We start from the raw sequence: 17,837 nt of genomic DNA on the forward strand, positions 1-17,837 counted from the left end.
GAGGACAGATGATTTAGAGTCTGCTTTAGCCAGTCTGAGATTTGAAATTTCAGAAATTTGAGGAAAAAAATGTATATATCTATATCCCCAACAAACATCTGTGCATGGATGTAAATATATAATCTTTGAGCTTGCATAGGTTAGTATATGTGTTTGTGTGAGTTAAAAAGATATTTCAATGTATCCTCACAGACTGTATATAGAATTGTTAATACATTTATATCATTTTTATAACCCATATTTTATTACAGAGTATATTAATGCAGTAAGAAACAAGATGCTGTGGTTTATGGGTAATTTGTAACAGCAAATTAGCAGGGGTTTTAGAAATATAACAATTTCTTTGTCTCTGGTGCTGATAAGGTAATGGTTGCTAAGCAACAGTCACAGGTGTGTGATTGTAGAGTAATTTACAACAGCTTCAAACACTGCTCGACCAATCAGAATTAAGGACCAGAACTATGTTTTATAAATCATTTGTAGATATGATTAGACATATGTATGCATGTGTAATAAAAGTTTTAGTGTTAATATCTTGCCTTATAAAAAAAAAGTTTATTTTGTCATGGTGTAATTCTTAGATAAACACTCACATACTTCTTTCCCTGAAGTCTTAATATTCATAAAAAAGTTCTTAGTCCACTACTCGTATATGTGTGTAGTCTCCCTCATGTTGACTGGTGTCTCTCAAACCTGATCCAGGAGCGCCTGCTGCTCTCTGTGTTGCCAAGGCACGTTGCCATGGAGATGAAGGCCGACATCAACGCCAAGAAGGAGGATATGATGTTCCACAAGATCTACATCCAGAAACACGACAACGTCAGGTACATACCAGAGCTGTCTGCTCAGATGATGACATTTAACTCTGATTCTCCAGTAGTCAATGAACACATTACTTCAGATTCATGAGAGCATTAAAACAGAAGCCACCTCTTTAATTCAGACGCATATACTATTTACTCATACTATGAAATGTAGCCAGGTTTTTCAAAGTGAAAGACACACACACACACATATTGATTCTATAAGTTAAATACATTCGACATAAATGACATATTTTCTGCATATTTTATATCATTAGCAAGTACTTTAGAGCTCTTAATTCGCTTTGACCGCTTTCAGCCATACTCTGCTTCATAGTACCATGATAACAAGTCTCATACTTTAGCTCATCCATGAACATGATTTCTGCAGATGTCCCTGTAAGATGTAATGAACATGACGACTCCTGTGATTCCACACTTAATCATGACATCATCAAATTATGCCTTTGTTTGTTGTCAATACACACCCTCTATTGGCGAAAATGACATGCTGTTCTGTTAATCACATAAATGGCATACTATCTAGGAACGGGCTATTCAATTGGCCTCCGAGGGAATTGGTTCCGGCCCTCCAAATAGTGTGACCAAGACATCAAAAATAAATTTAGTTCATTCGAAAAACGGTCGCTATAGTTATGAAGTGGTGTGCGTCTATTTAAAACAGCACGAGCTGAAGTTAAAGGCTGCGCAGAGAGTCAGGGTGCTTTCACACCTAGACTTTTGTTTCGGAACCTGTCTCGTTTCCCCAGTTTATGCGGTTCGGTTGACATATATGAAGCCAGCAATCGCTCTCGGATCCACACCAAATCAATCGGTTTGAGATCGCCTGAATGAGGTGGCCTCGGCTCAATTGAAACGAACTCTGGAGCGGATCAATTGTAGTGAGAAAGCAAAACAATCCGAGCCCGGCTATAACACAGTTTATTATGGATATGTAATAAGCATATAAACGGCCATATGAAGAGAGAATTATGAGTAGGGCGAGATGTCATTCCTAACGGTAAATGTGCGTTTCATGTCAAATACGAAAGTGAAAGCATGCTGAAATATTAACGAGAGCTGTTTATCTATTAGGAAAACTGACTGAACTGCCGTCTTGGTTTATCTGTTATTTCTCTCTCTATAATGTAAAGGCTATAATGCATAATTCTGGTGACAATGTCTGTAGGTGTCACCATTCAAAATGAAAGCGCAGCTTTCCCCTTATAATGTCTTGTTGCTCATTGCCATAAATTAAAATAAGGATACATGACAGCTGAGCAGGACTAATCCGATTCAATGATTTATGCTAAGCTAACCTAAAAGTGCTCCCGCCAGACTTGGAGATTGGCTGAATGGATTCCCAAGTTTTTCTATCATTGTAAAATGAGCCTATTTTCAAAATTAGTGGAGTGTGGTCTCATGGTTCGAGAGTTAGAATTGTGATCCAAAGGTCACAGGTTCGAGTGCCAGCTCAGAAACGCATTTGAGTACACACTGTGTGTCTGTGACCACTGTCGCCTCACAGCTAGAAGGTTGCTGGTTCGAGTCCCGACTGGGTCAGTTGGCATGTCTGTGTGAAGTTTGCATGTTCTCCCCGTGTTCGCGTAGATTTCCTCTGGGTGCTTCGGTTTCACCCACAAGTCCAAAGACATGCGCTATATGTGAAGTGAATAAACTAAACTGGCTGTAGTGTATGCTGCGTAAAACATATGCTGGATTAGTTGGTGATTCATTCCGCTGTGGTGACCCCTGATGAATAAAGGTACTAAGCCAAAGGAAAATGAATGAATGTGTATCTGTGTGAGTGGGTCACATTTGGATAAAATCGTCTGCTAAATAAGTAGCAAGGTAAAATGTTCACTCCAGATCCCACACTTTGAAAACCCCCTAGAAAAAAGATCAATTCCTGGCTGTTCAGAATCAATAACGAATCGACCACTTAAAAAAAACTATTAATTTAAGACTCTACAGTTTTGCCCAGCTCTATTATACACACAGATGGCCTGAGCAGCCCATGGTGTTTGTTAGTGTTTTCCTCACACCTCCCGAATGAGAGCCGACACTGTCATAACACTCAGCAGACACGGGATAAAACACAGACACAGTAGACACTGATAGCGCTTAAGGTTATCTTTCCCAAGGCTGAGCTATATTGAATGCTTAAACACAGATTAGCACACTGCTAGTCCTTGAGACGTGACTTTTCTCTCTTCTTCTTTTATTTTTTTTATTTTATGTCTCTGAGGGTCAAGTTGGGATATGGCAACTTGTTATGATGTACCCGAAGTTACACAATCAATTAGCAGAAAGCTGCATGAAATGACAGCAGGCTGCTTTAGTAATGCAGTTACGCGAGGAATTCGGTGCGTATGAACAGGCTGTCCCGTATAACCGGAGCCAACTCCAAGCATCTGCGCGAGGAGGAAAACTTGGATGTGTGAAAATGCTGAATGTCATGAACTGTGGTGGAGGGATCCTGCTTTCCAAGTGTTGTAAATTTCACCATGCTTTTATTAAAGGGGACCAATTATGCAAAAAACACTTTCATAAGGAGTTTAAACAGTTGTGTGGCGGCAGTCTGTGAATATAACCAGCTTCTAATGATAAAAATGTATTCATTTTATTTTTTTAAATCACACTTCATTAAAACAGTCTGCAGAAACACTTTGATTGACATTTTCCCATTGTATGTGTCATCAGAGGGGAAAGCCCTGCCCATTAGTGACGATCTCTCCCTCATTAGCATAGGACGTTAGTCTTGTTTTTGAGTCTGTCACTATGCTGGCACACAGGCATTTATAGCTCTGCCCTCTTTTGATAAGAGCACAATCTCATTTGAATTTAAAGCGATAGTCACCAAAATGACACAATTAGGATCAAAGCCAAACGGGGAAGATCTATAAAGAAGAAGAGTTATAAAACATTATTTGTGAGGTTTTTGAGCTCAAAGTTTACATACACACTCTAGGGACATCAGAGACTTATTTTACATCTTTTCAAATGAGGCCTAATAGGTCCCCTTTAAGGAAACCGTGCCATAAATTTACTATTTATGATATTTATACTGTCAAATATATACTTTTGTACAGTTTTTTCTACAGAACACCAGTACTTTTGTAGTAGAAACAATAATTTTTACAAATAGATTTATTTAAAGCTTATATTTATGATATATTATCGAGTGTATTGACCTTATTCTTTGATGCGGAAGTGCGCTCGTTTTTGCAATTGTTTTAGAACTTCTGACTCGGCTGCCTATGGGAAAAATGACTAGGAATAATAAACGGCAGAAAACGGTCAAACGAGTTACTCTACAAACAAATGTTTTCATGACTATACATACAAAGTAGAATAATATTATAAGAAAACATCAGTTTGCAACATCAAGCAGCAGAACGAGCTGTTTTTAACGTCTAAAAATGAATGGAAGTGAATGAGACCGGAAGTCTCGAGCCAAAAAGATTCCAATGGCTGCGCCCGCTCGTACACAGAGAATAAGGTGAATACTGTTTATTTAATTTGTCTAAATAAAATACACTATTTATATTATAATTAAAAAGATATAGTAATTATGTAATTTAGTGTTTATAAAACACATTATTGTTTATATGCTAAAATTATAGTATAAAATTCATATTATTCATATGAGTTTTGTCTGAATAAAATGTATATTTATACAAATTGCACAAGCATATTTGTAGGAATAGCCAACAATACGTTGTGAGAGAAGATGATTAATATTCTAATGATTTTTGCCATAAAAGTAAAATCAAGTAACAGTCATCTCCCGTGAGGACATTAAATTTATTGGTGGACAGTAAATTTACCAACATAAATATATCAAAATCTATTTTTTGACATTGCTAAAACTTAGTTTGGACAACTTTTTGAAAAATCGTTTTTATTCATTCATTCGTTCATTTTTATTTTCTGCTTAGTACCTTTATTGATCAGGGGTCGCCACAGCGGAATGAACCGCTAACTTATCCAGCACATGTTTTTTACGCTGCGGATGCCCTTCCAGCTGCAACCCATTACTGGGAAACATCCATACACACTTATTCACACACATACACTACAGACAATTTTAGCTTACCCAATTCCCCTATACCACATGTTTTTGGATTTGTGGGGGAAACCGGAGCACCCGGTGGAAAACTTAAGTGATACATTTTCAGATTGCAAATATTTTTATCTAGTTATATAGCAACCATACACTAATGGATAGCTTTATTATTCACTTTCATAATGTATAATTTTATTTTTATTATTGACCCTTAAGATTTTTTGTGGTCCAGGGTCACACTTTTTTCAATATTTTTACAGTTTACAGTTATAATATTGAGATATATTGCGGCGGGTGATGTAGTGGCGCAGTAGGTAGTGCTGTTGCCTCACAGCAAAAAGGTCGCGGGTTCGAACCTCAGCTGGGTCAGTTGCCGTTTCTGTGTGGAGTTTCCATGTTCTCCCTGTGTTCGAGTGGGTTTCCTCCGGGTGCTCCGGTTTCCCCCACAATCCAAACATGTGCTGGATAAGTTGGCGGTTCATTCCGCTGTGGCAACTCCGGATTAATAAAGGGACTAAGCCGAAAAGAAAATGAATATTGGGCGGCATGGTGGCTCAGTGGTTAGCACCGTGACTTCACAGCAAGAAGGTCACTGGTTTGTGTCCCGACAGGGTTAGTTGGCATTTCTGTGTGTAGTTTGCATGTTCTCCCCGTGTTCGTGTGGGTTTCCTCCGGGTGCTCCGGTTTCCCCCACAGTATAAATACATGTGGTATAGGTAAATTGAGTAAACTAAATTGACATTAGTGTATGTGTGTGAATGTGAGAGTGGATGGGTGTTTCTCAGTACTGGGTTGCAGCTGGAAGGACATCTGCTGCATAAAACATATGCTGGATAAGTTGGCAGTTCATTCCGCTGTGGTGACCCCTGATGAATAAAGGGACGAAAGTGAAGGAAAATGAATGAATGAATGAATTTTAATAGTTGTGCATTTATTTATTAATAAAATTAATACTATCAAGTTGTTACCATTTTGCAGATATATCTAACTAAAATTATGAATATTCATACTATAAAATCTATTGCATTTATGCATTTGTTTTCTCTAAATAAAGAAGATAATGTTTATATTATCAGATTTCTACAATTTGTGTGCACTTTGTCTCTAAATTAAATTGATGCTATTTATAGTATTTCTACTATTTGTGTAAGTTTGTCTAACAGTGCCATCTGTTGTCTTGTGGTAAAGTGTGTCCATTCTGTCATGTGTTAAATTGTAGTTGATGAGCGTCTGTCTCTGTCCTCCTCCATGTCCTGCTTTCTCTAATTGAGGGATAGGCTGAAGTATGGAGAGTGGCCGTCCTCTGTTCAGAAAGTCAACTGAATCAATGTTTTTGCCCAGTTAGTTCATCAGACCAACTTCAGTGACCCAGACAAGGTGCTCTATGATTATTGATCTCATTTTCTCTGTCTGTCTGTCTGTCCTCTCTTCAGTATCCTTTTTGCGGACATTGAGGGCTTCACCAGTTTGGCGTCTCAGTGCACCGCTCAGGAGCTGGTGATGACCCTTAATGAGCTTTTCGCTCGCTTCGATAAATTGGCTTGGGTAGGTGAACATCAATTCAGTTTTCAGTGTAATATTTTTTGGGAGCAACTTGCATTTAGGTTGTGCTCAGGAAATGTGTAATACTTCATATTATCAATAGAAAATTAAATAACCCTATCATATCACCTATGATTATGTAACTTGATAATCCTAAATATACCTGAAGGAAAAAAAGAAGTATTTTTTGTACTATTTATACAATTTATTATATTTGTACTTTCAAATTTCTAAAAAATGTTTGCAGTTTTGTCAGGTTTGTTAAATTCATTTTACAAAACACTAATAATTTAACAAAAATGCAAAAATACAAGAAATTTGATTGTATAAATTCATAAATAGTATAATAATAAATGACAAATAAATAAATAAACAAGAAAAGCTCATTTTACAAAACCCTAAACTATTTATATGTTTATATTTATACACTAAAATGTCTATTATATTTCCAGTTTTGTCAGGTTTTATAAATGATTAGTGTTTTGCAAAATGAACTTTTCTTGTTTATTTATTTAATTAATTTGTTTTATTGTACTTTATAATATATTATAATATTTGTTATATTTATACTATCAAATTTCTACCGTTTGTGCAACACTTTTTAGGTATGATAATATATTAGTGTTTTGCAAAATGAACTTTTCTTGTTTATTTATTTATTGATTTAACTTGTTTATAATACTTTATAATATATTATAATATTTACATTATTTGTTATATTTATACTATCAAATTTCTACTCAGGGTTTCTGCGGGGTCTTAAAAAGTCTACAAATGTCTTAAATGTCAAATTCCAAATATTAGGCCTTAACAAGTCTTAAATTTAGTGAAATATTGTGTTGTGGGTCTTAAACCTTTTTTTAAACAGGTGTTAATTTTCTTTTGTTTATGCATTACTACCCAATCTGACCAAAACCCATATAATCACCAACAAACCATCTGAATAAAACTTTAAACTTTTTATTTAAAATAGTCATTTTTAACTCTATTTATCATAATGGTTTAATTATTTTCCTCACAAGAACATTTGTTTGAAAGTTCTCCATGTATTTACATGTATGCCGAGGACACCAATCTGGACAGATTGTTATGCATAGATTTAGTTTATTAAACTTTTAAAATATTTGTTCACTTTTTTATTTTAAAGAAAGTTTATGTTGGGAAAAAAAGTGTATGGCTACAAGTAGAGCTTGCTTGTTTTTACACAATATTTAAAATATTTTGCTAAGAAATAAAATCTAAAATATATTTTTTATTATTAAAGTATTATTAAATGTATTAAATTATAATAATTCTTTTTGATCAAAATCTTTTCCATCTGGGCCATTTGAAATATTCCTTAGCCTTAAAAATGTCTTAAGAAGTCTTAAATTCAACTCCGTGAAACCTGCGGAAACCCTGCTACTGTTTTTGCAGTATTTCACAGGTTTGATAATTTATTAGTGTTTTGCAAAATTAACTTTGTTGTTTGTTTTTTTGTTTATTTATTTATTTAATTAATTTGTTTAATTCTACTTTATAATATAGTATAATATTAATAATATTTGTTAAATTTATACTATCAAATTTCTACAGTTTTTGCAGTATTTCTCAGGTTTGATAATTTATTAGTGTTTTGCAAAATTAACTTTGTTGTTTGTTTTTTTGTTTATTTATTTATTTAATTAATTTGTTTAATTCTACTTTATAATATATTATAATATTTGTTAAATTTATACTATCAAATTTCTACTGTTTTTGCAGTATTTCTCAGGTTTGATAATTTATTAGTGTTTTGCAAAATTAACTTTGTTGTTTGTTTTTTTGTTTATTTATTTATTTAATTAATTTGTTTAATTCTACTTTATAATATAGTATAATATTAATAATATTTGTTAAATTTATACTATCAAATTTCTACAGTTTTTGCAGTATTTCTCAGGTTTGATAATTTATTAGTGTTTTGCAAAATTAACTTTGTTGTTTGTTTGTTTGTTTATTTATTTATTTATTTAATTTGTTTAATTCTACTTTATAATATAATATTTGTTAAATTTATACTATCAAATTTCTACAGTTTTTACAGTATTTCTCAGGTTTGATAATTTATTAGTGTTTTGCTAAATTAACTTTTCTTAAGCTTTAGATTACCTGGAAGGTAATGTATATGTAAAAACAGAGGAAGACAAGCACAAATCATTTCATATGTTATCAAAATAATAAAAATAATAGGCCAATATACTTCAAAAATCCTTTATAAAAACACTAAACAACCGTAGATAGCCAACCCCTGCAGCCACCCACATGGACACGCACATCATAGCATCCTATTAGTGCAGATTTCCTCTGTAATACTTGTATTAATGCGAGTTTTATGTCTGAATTCCTAGGAAAACCACTGTCTGCGGATCAAGATCCTGGGGGACTGTTATTACTGTGTGTCTGGGCTTCCGGAGCCGAGGGCCGATCACGCGCACTGCTGTGTGGAGATGGGAGTGGACATGATCGAGGCCATCTCGTACGCTTTTCTTCATCGCTTTATATATTCCGTCTCACCAAAATTTCACAGGGCATTTTTCTGATTTTTGGGGCCTGAAATGATTTTGTGGCAGCTTTTCTCAAAATTTGTTGTGTTGGTTCATAGTGGAACAATACAGGCCACAATCTTATTACTTTTCTGACCTCAAAAAACATTGGGCTCTGTAGTTTATGTAAAGGGAACACTGACAATTCTGAACAATATCTCAAGCATATAAACGTCAGACATCCACAATTTAGAGCTGACCCCAGACCAGTAAAAAGGATCTACAATCAAGTAAAACACACAACTTAAAGTACAAACTGTTTTTTACTCAAGGCTGAGTGTACTTTCAGCCGTCTTTATCAAAACAGGTTAAAAACCAGTATAATCTACATTCAGGCAGTTATATCCTAACTACCCAAAGTCTATCTTGAATAAAAAGTAAAATCACTTTAAACAGAATTAACACATGAAAACAGGATCAAAATCACGTTAGACGGTATTAACAAATAGGAATACAAATAGAAAAACAGTTGTACAGTTGTTTTCAATCATCAAGCCCTTCATTTCCACTCGAGGTCTCCATGACCTGAAAATAGAGTTAAAAAGAGAAATTTATAATTTAGAACCTCGCTTATAATTATTAATTTTGTTGTTTGAAATGTTGTTTGTTTTGATTTAATTACAAACAAACTAACTTGAAATCTTTTTTGAGTTGTGGAAATGTCATCGTAACGTACTGGAGGTGGTGTCTCAGATTTGGATCTGACATGAGTTGATCATTTGTTTTTATTGACGTTTTCATTTCCATTTAGCAACTACTATAATAAATGCCAGTCTGTCAGAAATCGCACCACAGAAAAACACTGCACATCCTGTGACTTAATCTAAACAAAGGTCTTCTCTTTCCAACAAAACAATTAGAGCGTTGGTCTTAAAGAAACAGTGGCAGGGAAATAAATATCATGTAACACCATGCAGTAAAGGGTTAAGTTAACCCCAAAAAAACTCAAGGGTTGTGTTGATTCAGCTCATTTTTAAGTGTACCAACATAAATAGTAACAGTAACAATAACATAAAACAAGCCATGATGTCCAAATAAAATATTTAATTGAGGGAAAAAAAAGATACAAATATTAAAATTAACCTAACTTGACTAGTTAGCTTAATTAACCTAGCTGTCTTTAAATGGCACATTAGGCTAAAACTAGTATATTACAACTAAATATCGTGTACTGTCATCATGGCAAAGACAAAAGACATGAGATTAAATGATTAAGTTAAAAAATGTGTTGAAAAAAATCTCTCTGTTAAACAGCACTTGGAATATATTTAAAAAAGAATTCAAATTAGACAGGAGGGCTAACAATTTAGTCTGTATTGTGTTTTGCCAACACCCATTAAAATACACAGCGTTCATCATAAAACTAAGCATTCATATGTCGTACTGTCATAGTAAAAGACATCTGTTTGGACTATTTAGGGCAATAAGTGATATTTACATTTATTTTATTGAAGTATTAAGCTATACTTAGTATAGTATACTTTATCAGAATCGGTTTTAGTCATTTCTGATTTCTGGTTTTCTCATTTCTCATTTCTGGTTTTATTGACAAGTGTGCTTTACACACACAAGGAATTTGTTTTTATTACAGAAGCTTCCAGTGTACATAAAGTGACAAGTGACAACACAAAATAAATATGAGAAAATAGGACAAGCATTAGACAGATGCAGTTAGACAAAAGAGCTCTGGATGATGAATTGTATGTACAGATTTGTTATAAATATACAAGTTATAAATCTGTATATCTATTTATTTACATTTGTGGTTAAATAACAAGAACAACAAATTACTATTTTTTTTTTAAATCTTACATAAAACTGAGCTCTTTTTTTTTCATATTTTCACTATGTATCAAATGGGCCATTAAAAGCTTGATGTATGAGGCTTTTGTTTTGTTTGATGGCTGTTTGAAAACAAAATTGAGAAATGCTTACAGAAACAAAAGTATTGGAAGCTACTCTTTATTGTAAAAGACTTACAACTAACTGAGAGTGACTGATAATTGAAGCAAGAAATGTAGTGATCATTTCAAGACACAGAGCCTACTTCAAGGTGACTTGGAGTTGGGATAACGTCACATGAAGCATCTAAAGCTGCCCCCAAATTTTGGAAGTAAAAAAAAAATTGCAAGCTCCTCTGAATTTTGCAGGATTTTCTTGATTTTGTGTTAAATTCTGGCATCACTGAATCGCAAAATTGTGGAGGGGACTGGATGTCAGTTTCTTTTCTTTATCAACAATTTAAAAAAAGGGTAGTTTATCACAAATCTTGTCACAAATCGGTTTCTTTCTGTTAAACACAAAAGAAGATACTGTGAAAAATGTTGGAAACCATAACCATTGACTTCCATAGTATTTGTTTTTCCTACTATGGAAGTCAATAGTTACCGGTTTCTAACATTCTTCAAAATATCTTCTTTTACAGTACGTTCAACATTTTTGGGTGAACTATCCCTTAAATCCAAACATGTGTGCAGGTTGGTTCGAGAGGTCACCGGGGTGAACGTGAACATGCGTGTGGGGATTCACAGTGGTCGTGTGCACTGCGGCGTCCTCGGCCTGCGCAAATGGCAGTTTGATGTCTGGTCCAACGACGTCACTCTAGCGAACCAGATGGAGGCGGGAGGCAAAGCAGGGTAAATGTGAACACCACCCTTCAAAAATGTCATTATGCGATCCGTATTAATCAGTTTCATGTTTTATTGTTGGCTGTAAAGCATGAGATTTGTTTTAAAGGGCTAGTTCACCCAAAAATTTTAAATCCATAATAATTTACTCACTTTCCATAGTTTGTTGTTGAACACAGATATTTTGGTGGCCGAACTGACCTCCATGATATTTTTTTCTACTATAAAAGTCAGTGGCTACCAATTCCCAACATACTTTAAATGATCTTCTTTTGTGTTCAGCAGAAACCTAAAGTTTTGTAACCAACTGAGAGTGAATAAATGATCAGTACATTTTTTTTGACTAAAACCTTTACATTTTGAATGTTTACAGGCGGATCCACATCACCAAAGCCACATTGCAGTATTTAAATGGTGACTATGAAGTGGAAGCAGGTTTCGGAGGGGATAGAAATGCATACTTGAATAACAACAACATCGAGACGTTTTTTGTACTGGGCTGCAGTCAGAAAAGGGTCAGTAATGTGCAACCATATGAACATTATTATCACACTAAGTCAAGTCACCTTTATCCTGTTTCCCAGAATATCACTTTTTTTATATAATCAGAAAAATATATTGTGATTTATATTTCAAAGCGACATGTTAATCTAAAACAACATGCTTAAATTGAGCACACGTTTGGATTGGTGTCAAATGAGAGACACAAGAGCGTTTGAGAAAGACATATAAGTAATATTTAAGTTACTTTTTAAAAAATATTTAATGCGAGTTACTTTTTAGTTTAATTAATTAGCTTTTAAAAAATAAATAGCTGATCTAAACTGAATGCAGTGATGTTGAATCCTGCACTCAGTTCAATGCAGGAACAGACAGAAACCAAGATGGATTTGGCTTACATTATTGTGATGGAAGTTTTGCTGTTATACATTTGTAACTTCCATAGCTTCTGAGAATGCAAAAAGGTCCACATATTGATAAATAATGTTATGATGGCTGTTTTAACATTAAGTTATGAGGTAAATGTAGGTGTAGGTTATACAGTGCAGTGTTAATTGTAGAGCTCCTTTATTTAAAAAATCTTAAAAAGTTATAATAAAGGTCATGCCTCAGCCAGGTAAGAAAAAGTAACACAAAAGTAACGTAATGCATTACTTACCATAAAAAGTAACTAAGTAATGCAACTAGTTACTTTTTTGAGGGGTAACTCAATATTGTAATGCAGTACTTTCTAATGTAACTTTCCCCAGCACTGCACTTTGTATTGCTTTTTCTGTTCTAAATCTAGATTGTTGCGAGTGAAAGGGATAGTTCACCCAAAAATCCTCATCATTTACACTGATTTGGTTCTAAACTTTTATCAATTCATTTCTTGTGTTGAACATACAATGTTTTGAAGAATGCTAGAAAAAAGCAGACATTTACATCCATAGTAGAATCAAAAAATACCATGGAAGACAATGGCTGCTTTTTCCCAACATTCTTCAGTATATTTTCTTTTGTGTTGATGGAACTCAAACAGTCAAGTGGAAGATGAGTAAATGATGACAGAATCTAAAGTTTTGTGTGAACTATCAGATTAAGTGGAATTATAATGTTTTTAAGCATTTTGTTTTATTTAGGAATACCCTAACTCAACTCAAAATTACCTTCAAAATATCTGTAAAAAATGTAGTTTATTACATTTTTTACCATAATATACAACACCAACTTGCAACAACATATCGCTTTAAACTAAGGGCTGCACAAAATATCATTTTAACATTGATATCGCAACGTATGCATTCACAATAGTCACATCGCTGGACTTGCATCTTTAAATTGAGATTAGCTGACCAGGATCTGCAGTTCAGAACATGAGATTTGTGAAGTCATTGAAGATTTTTATTATAAATATTGGAGCAAAAGTTTATCATTTACGTGTGTTTTCAAGTCCTGTAACTATAAGAGCATGTTAAGAGAGCTTAAGGCATTCAGGCACAAGGAATTGTACCAGTTGTAAATTTAATTAAAAAAAACATTTTATTGAATTTTATATATAGTATGAAGATTATACTGTGCTATTTTACATTTGATTAATCAATTTCTGTACCTGAATTCTTACCAAATAGCTATTTAAGCTATGTGGTGAAATTTGTATTCATATTGCATAATGCAGAAAAACAAAATGTCAGCAGTCAGATTTTCCCAGTATCGGGCAGCCCTATTTTAAACTGTTAAAAATGTTTGAAAAAGCCACTTTTTCTAACTTTTCAAGGTTAAAAGTTGTCCCATAAAATATAATTTCAATAATCTTTTCAATCAAAAAGGTGTGGACAATATTATGTTTAATTTTATGTGCAATATTATTCACAACATTAATCACAGGGAAGCCTATTAACCTGTTATCTGTAACTAGTGATCCAAATTGTTCAGAATAGGCACTTTCTTTTAGGAAACATTAACTCTGTTTACTGTTTTTCATTCATTTTGCAGACTTTTAATGTTCACGAACATCTACATTACACATCACATTGGTGTTAAGATCCAAAAAAAGCATGATGGGGTGCTTTTAAACATTATTAGCTTGCAAAAAGTCATTGCTAAAATCTGATGCCTGCAAATTCACAAACACTAGCTCTCGATTGCATAATATTTGATGGTAGGGGGTTGCGCTTTGTTATGTCACAATACAAATGACTGAATTTCCCTTTGGGGATCAATAAAGTTTCTATTTATCCGAGTTTGCTGGAGAGCGCTTTAATTTCCTGTGTGTGCATCTTTGTGCCAAATTTCCCCTGCAGAAAGAGGAAAAGGCCATGATGGCTAAGATGCAGCGCGCCAGAGCCAACTCTTCAGAGGGTCTGATGCCTCGGTGGGTTCCTGACAGATCTTTCTCCAGGACTAAAGACTCCAAAGTCTTCAGGCAGATGGTGAGCTCTGATCCCCCCCTGCACTTTTTCATGAGTGGAGCAACAAGTCATAATTGAAGCCATTTTCTCCGGAGCTTGGCAGTGGCTATGTGTGAATTGCTTTTTCCCCTTTCCAGGCGATGACTTTTCTGATTATTTTCAGTGTTGCAAAACAAGAAGCAGGGACAGTAATAGCGTGACAAATAAATATTGTGTCAGAGAGTTTTAATAAAGGGGGGAAAAGATGCGTACCCTTATTTGACATATTTTTTCCTGATAAATTTGTTAAATTGTAAAGTTTTTTTTTCCAAAATTTAGCCTGTTATGCAGGTTATGTAAATACATCTTTAAATAAAGATTTAGGTTGAAAAATAAATCAGACAACTTCTTTAATATGCAATGGTGGCCAAAAACAAAACAATAGCAAATCTGACAGATCTGGAAATTGGAACTTTAGGCCTCTAAAATATGATTTAATTTTAAAATGTTTTTGAAACGTCCACCTTTGTGGTCTGATCACAATAAAAACCAGAAGAAGTGAGACCAATTTAGGCACTTTTAACTAGGGCTGCACAATATATTCATATTTCAGCAATATTTCAGCATCGATAATGCAACAGTCACATTGCAAAGATATGCAATGTTCAGCTGGGATTATATTTGAGCATTGGAAGTGAAATTGTATAATTTGCATAGTTCTAAGTGTTTTAAGACCTATAGCTTTTTTTATAGGACTAAAGAAAATTATTTCAGAGAGAAATTTATATTGTTCATAAGATGCACATTTTTATTTTGAAAAATAATCACTCATGCAAAGTTGAATTGGTAAAATATTTAGCCTTTGAGTTATGAAATTAATGAGATTAAAACATTATTTTACCAAATTATATGCCAAGGTATATTTTCTTAAATATTTCTTACTACAAAATGGATGATAATACATTTAAAATACAAAGGGCTCTATTTTAATGATCTACGTGCATAGTCTAAACCGCATTGCGCAAAAGCATTAAGGTCCTGTCCGAATCAACTTTTGCTATTTTAAGGATGGAAAAATACGCTCTGCGCCCTGGCGCATGGTCTTACAGGGTTGTGCTTATTCTCTTAATAAGTTATGGGTGTGTTTTGAGAATAACGTGCATTACACCAATTAGAGTCTCTTCTCCCATTGCCTTTAAGGGTCTGTTGTATCCCACCATGGCACATTTGCTGTTTACATGGCGGACATTGTAAGTGGAAAAACTGAACACTTCACTAGCGAGAAAACAGTTAAACAGACCATCTGCAGCATGAGAAAAAAGAACGAGTCTCCTCCATTCAGTCTCTTTACTTTCTCTTTACTTTACTTTTATTCTTTACTTTACTCCTTTACTTTCGTGGATAAGGAAATGGTGTTGTACGCTCTCCACTGAAGACATCCATTATCAAATATATTTAATTTCGTTTGTTATGGGCAAAGATTTGTTACAAAACTATTTCTAAATACAGTTCTAATTTCCAGCAAGCAAATAAATGAACAATAATAATGAAGTGGGTTTATATCCAAACACACGTCCTATTCTTATGCCCCATATAGAGATGCATACATCTCCAACACCCGACAGATGGACAAATCTAAATTTGTTTTTATTAAAACAAATACAAATATGCATATAATAAACAATACTGCTAATAATAACATTATTCAAATGCAAATTGTCATGAATAAACTGAAAAAAGCATGGAGACATAGAGGCATGGAGGTAGTGTTTTTTTATAGCTATGTAATATATATAATACAAATTATTATAAAGTAAATATTATTACAAATCATTTTTTTTCATATGTAAAGATATTTGTGTATTGCAGTGCATCCTGTGTGGATTAAGCAATGTGTAAGCATTTGGACTTGCAGAGGCGCATAACTAACGCGCTCTGTGCTGGAATTTAGATTTGGTGCAAAACGTGAAAATTACTGGTCTGAAAATAGCAACAAATCGTGCCAAACCCATCTTGCGCCTAATTGCACAGGGTGTATGATAGGGCCCAAAATATTGTTGTATTATTTTTTCAAGTAAATTGATCTTGTTTTAACAGTGATTAGATAATTTTACTGGAATTTTTTTAACAACATTACACTTGTTCCTAGTTTCTATCGCTGTCAAGTTCTCACTGTGTCACTCAGAATGTAATTTGAAGTGACTGAGTGTTAATTAAAGCGACAGAGGCTCAGTGGGTTTGGCTTTATAACTGTCTCAGATGAAACTCAACAATACGGTTTCCCACTTCCTCTGTGGTTTTTTTTTTCTGCCCACTGTAACTAATCTACCTGTCTGTTTTCAGGGCATAGATGAAGCCTCCAGCAAAGATAAGTGAGTTCTGCTTTTATTACGACACAAATCCATTCTCTCTGGCTCTGCAGGGGCTTACGGGTTACATTTCACAGGCTGTTTTCACAATCTGTGAGTCACTCCAGGATAAAGCTAACAGAAAATGAACATAGCAGATCAAGTTTCAGCAAAACAAATTTGATTTTAATATTTTTTCTTTATCTACCAGATCAAAAGCAGCAGCTTATGATGAGATGTATACAAATAATGAAAGCCTCATTTTTATGTGTGAATGTATTCTATTTGCTCTTCAGCCGCTGTGCCCAAGAGGCTCTGAATCCTGAGGACGAGGTCGACGAGTTTTTAGGTCGTGCCATCGATGCTCGCAGCATCGACCAGCTGCGGAAAGACCATGTCAAGAAGTTTCTACTCACATTCCAGACACCTTTACTGGAGAAAAAGGTCTGCAGACACTCTGTAAAACACTGATATATGCATATAATATAAGATTTACAAGCTAAGTAGCTGTTTACACGACACTTTCAGCCAAAAACTGAACAATTTTATGTATTTGTTTACTTGACAACAGTGTTTTTGTGACTGAAAACACATAATCTGAAAACAGATTGCAAAGTTACAAACCATTGTTTTCATGTTTCATGCAAACACCAGGGATGATTGGAGGGGAGGGTCAGATTTTTCGGTATTGTTAGCGTAATGTGCTTCAGTGAACCAAATGTATATATTAAATTCAGTTACATCTAATTTATTAAGCAAACTTATGAAGTTTTCAGTGTTTTGAGGGGTTCCTAATGACATTTTTAATATTAAAGAAATGGTGACAAGTTTGCATTCCTGCACCAATCAATGGATGACCATGAAAGACTGCACATACTATTTTACTGTTTTAACTTCTATGTGTAAGCAAGTGTGTAAGAAAATACAAACTATGCATCTAGTTTTTAGTACTTTTATGCGACATGTTGATGCAAGCAATTATTTTAGAAAAAATAATTGCTATTTTTTATTATT

General features: G+C 34.0%; 1 protein-coding gene across 1 annotated transcript in view; it reads left to right on the forward strand.

Annotated features, from left to right (window-relative positions):
* Window positions 1-17,837, forward strand: part of adcy6b (adenylate cyclase 6b) — a 64,838-nt gene that overhangs the window by 22,272 nt on the left and 24,729 nt on the right. Inside the window, exons 5-12 of the mRNA XM_056449609.1 lie at window positions 663-824; window positions 6,306-6,417; window positions 8,784-8,911; window positions 11,456-11,614; window positions 11,979-12,120; window positions 14,389-14,517; window positions 16,819-16,847; window positions 17,120-17,267. Coding sequence (XP_056305584.1) covers window positions 663-824; window positions 6,306-6,417; window positions 8,784-8,911; window positions 11,456-11,614; window positions 11,979-12,120; window positions 14,389-14,517; window positions 16,819-16,847; window positions 17,120-17,267 — 1,009 coding nt within the window. The remainder of the gene's footprint in view (window positions 1-662; window positions 825-6,305; window positions 6,418-8,783; window positions 8,912-11,455; window positions 11,615-11,978; window positions 12,121-14,388; window positions 14,518-16,818; window positions 16,848-17,119; window positions 17,268-17,837) is intronic.

This window comes from Danio aesculapii, chromosome 23 (assembly GCF_903798145.1).
Source record: "Danio aesculapii chromosome 23, fDanAes4.1, whole genome shotgun sequence".
Classification (NCBI taxonomy): Eukaryota; Metazoa; Chordata; class Actinopteri; order Cypriniformes; family Danionidae; genus Danio; species Danio aesculapii.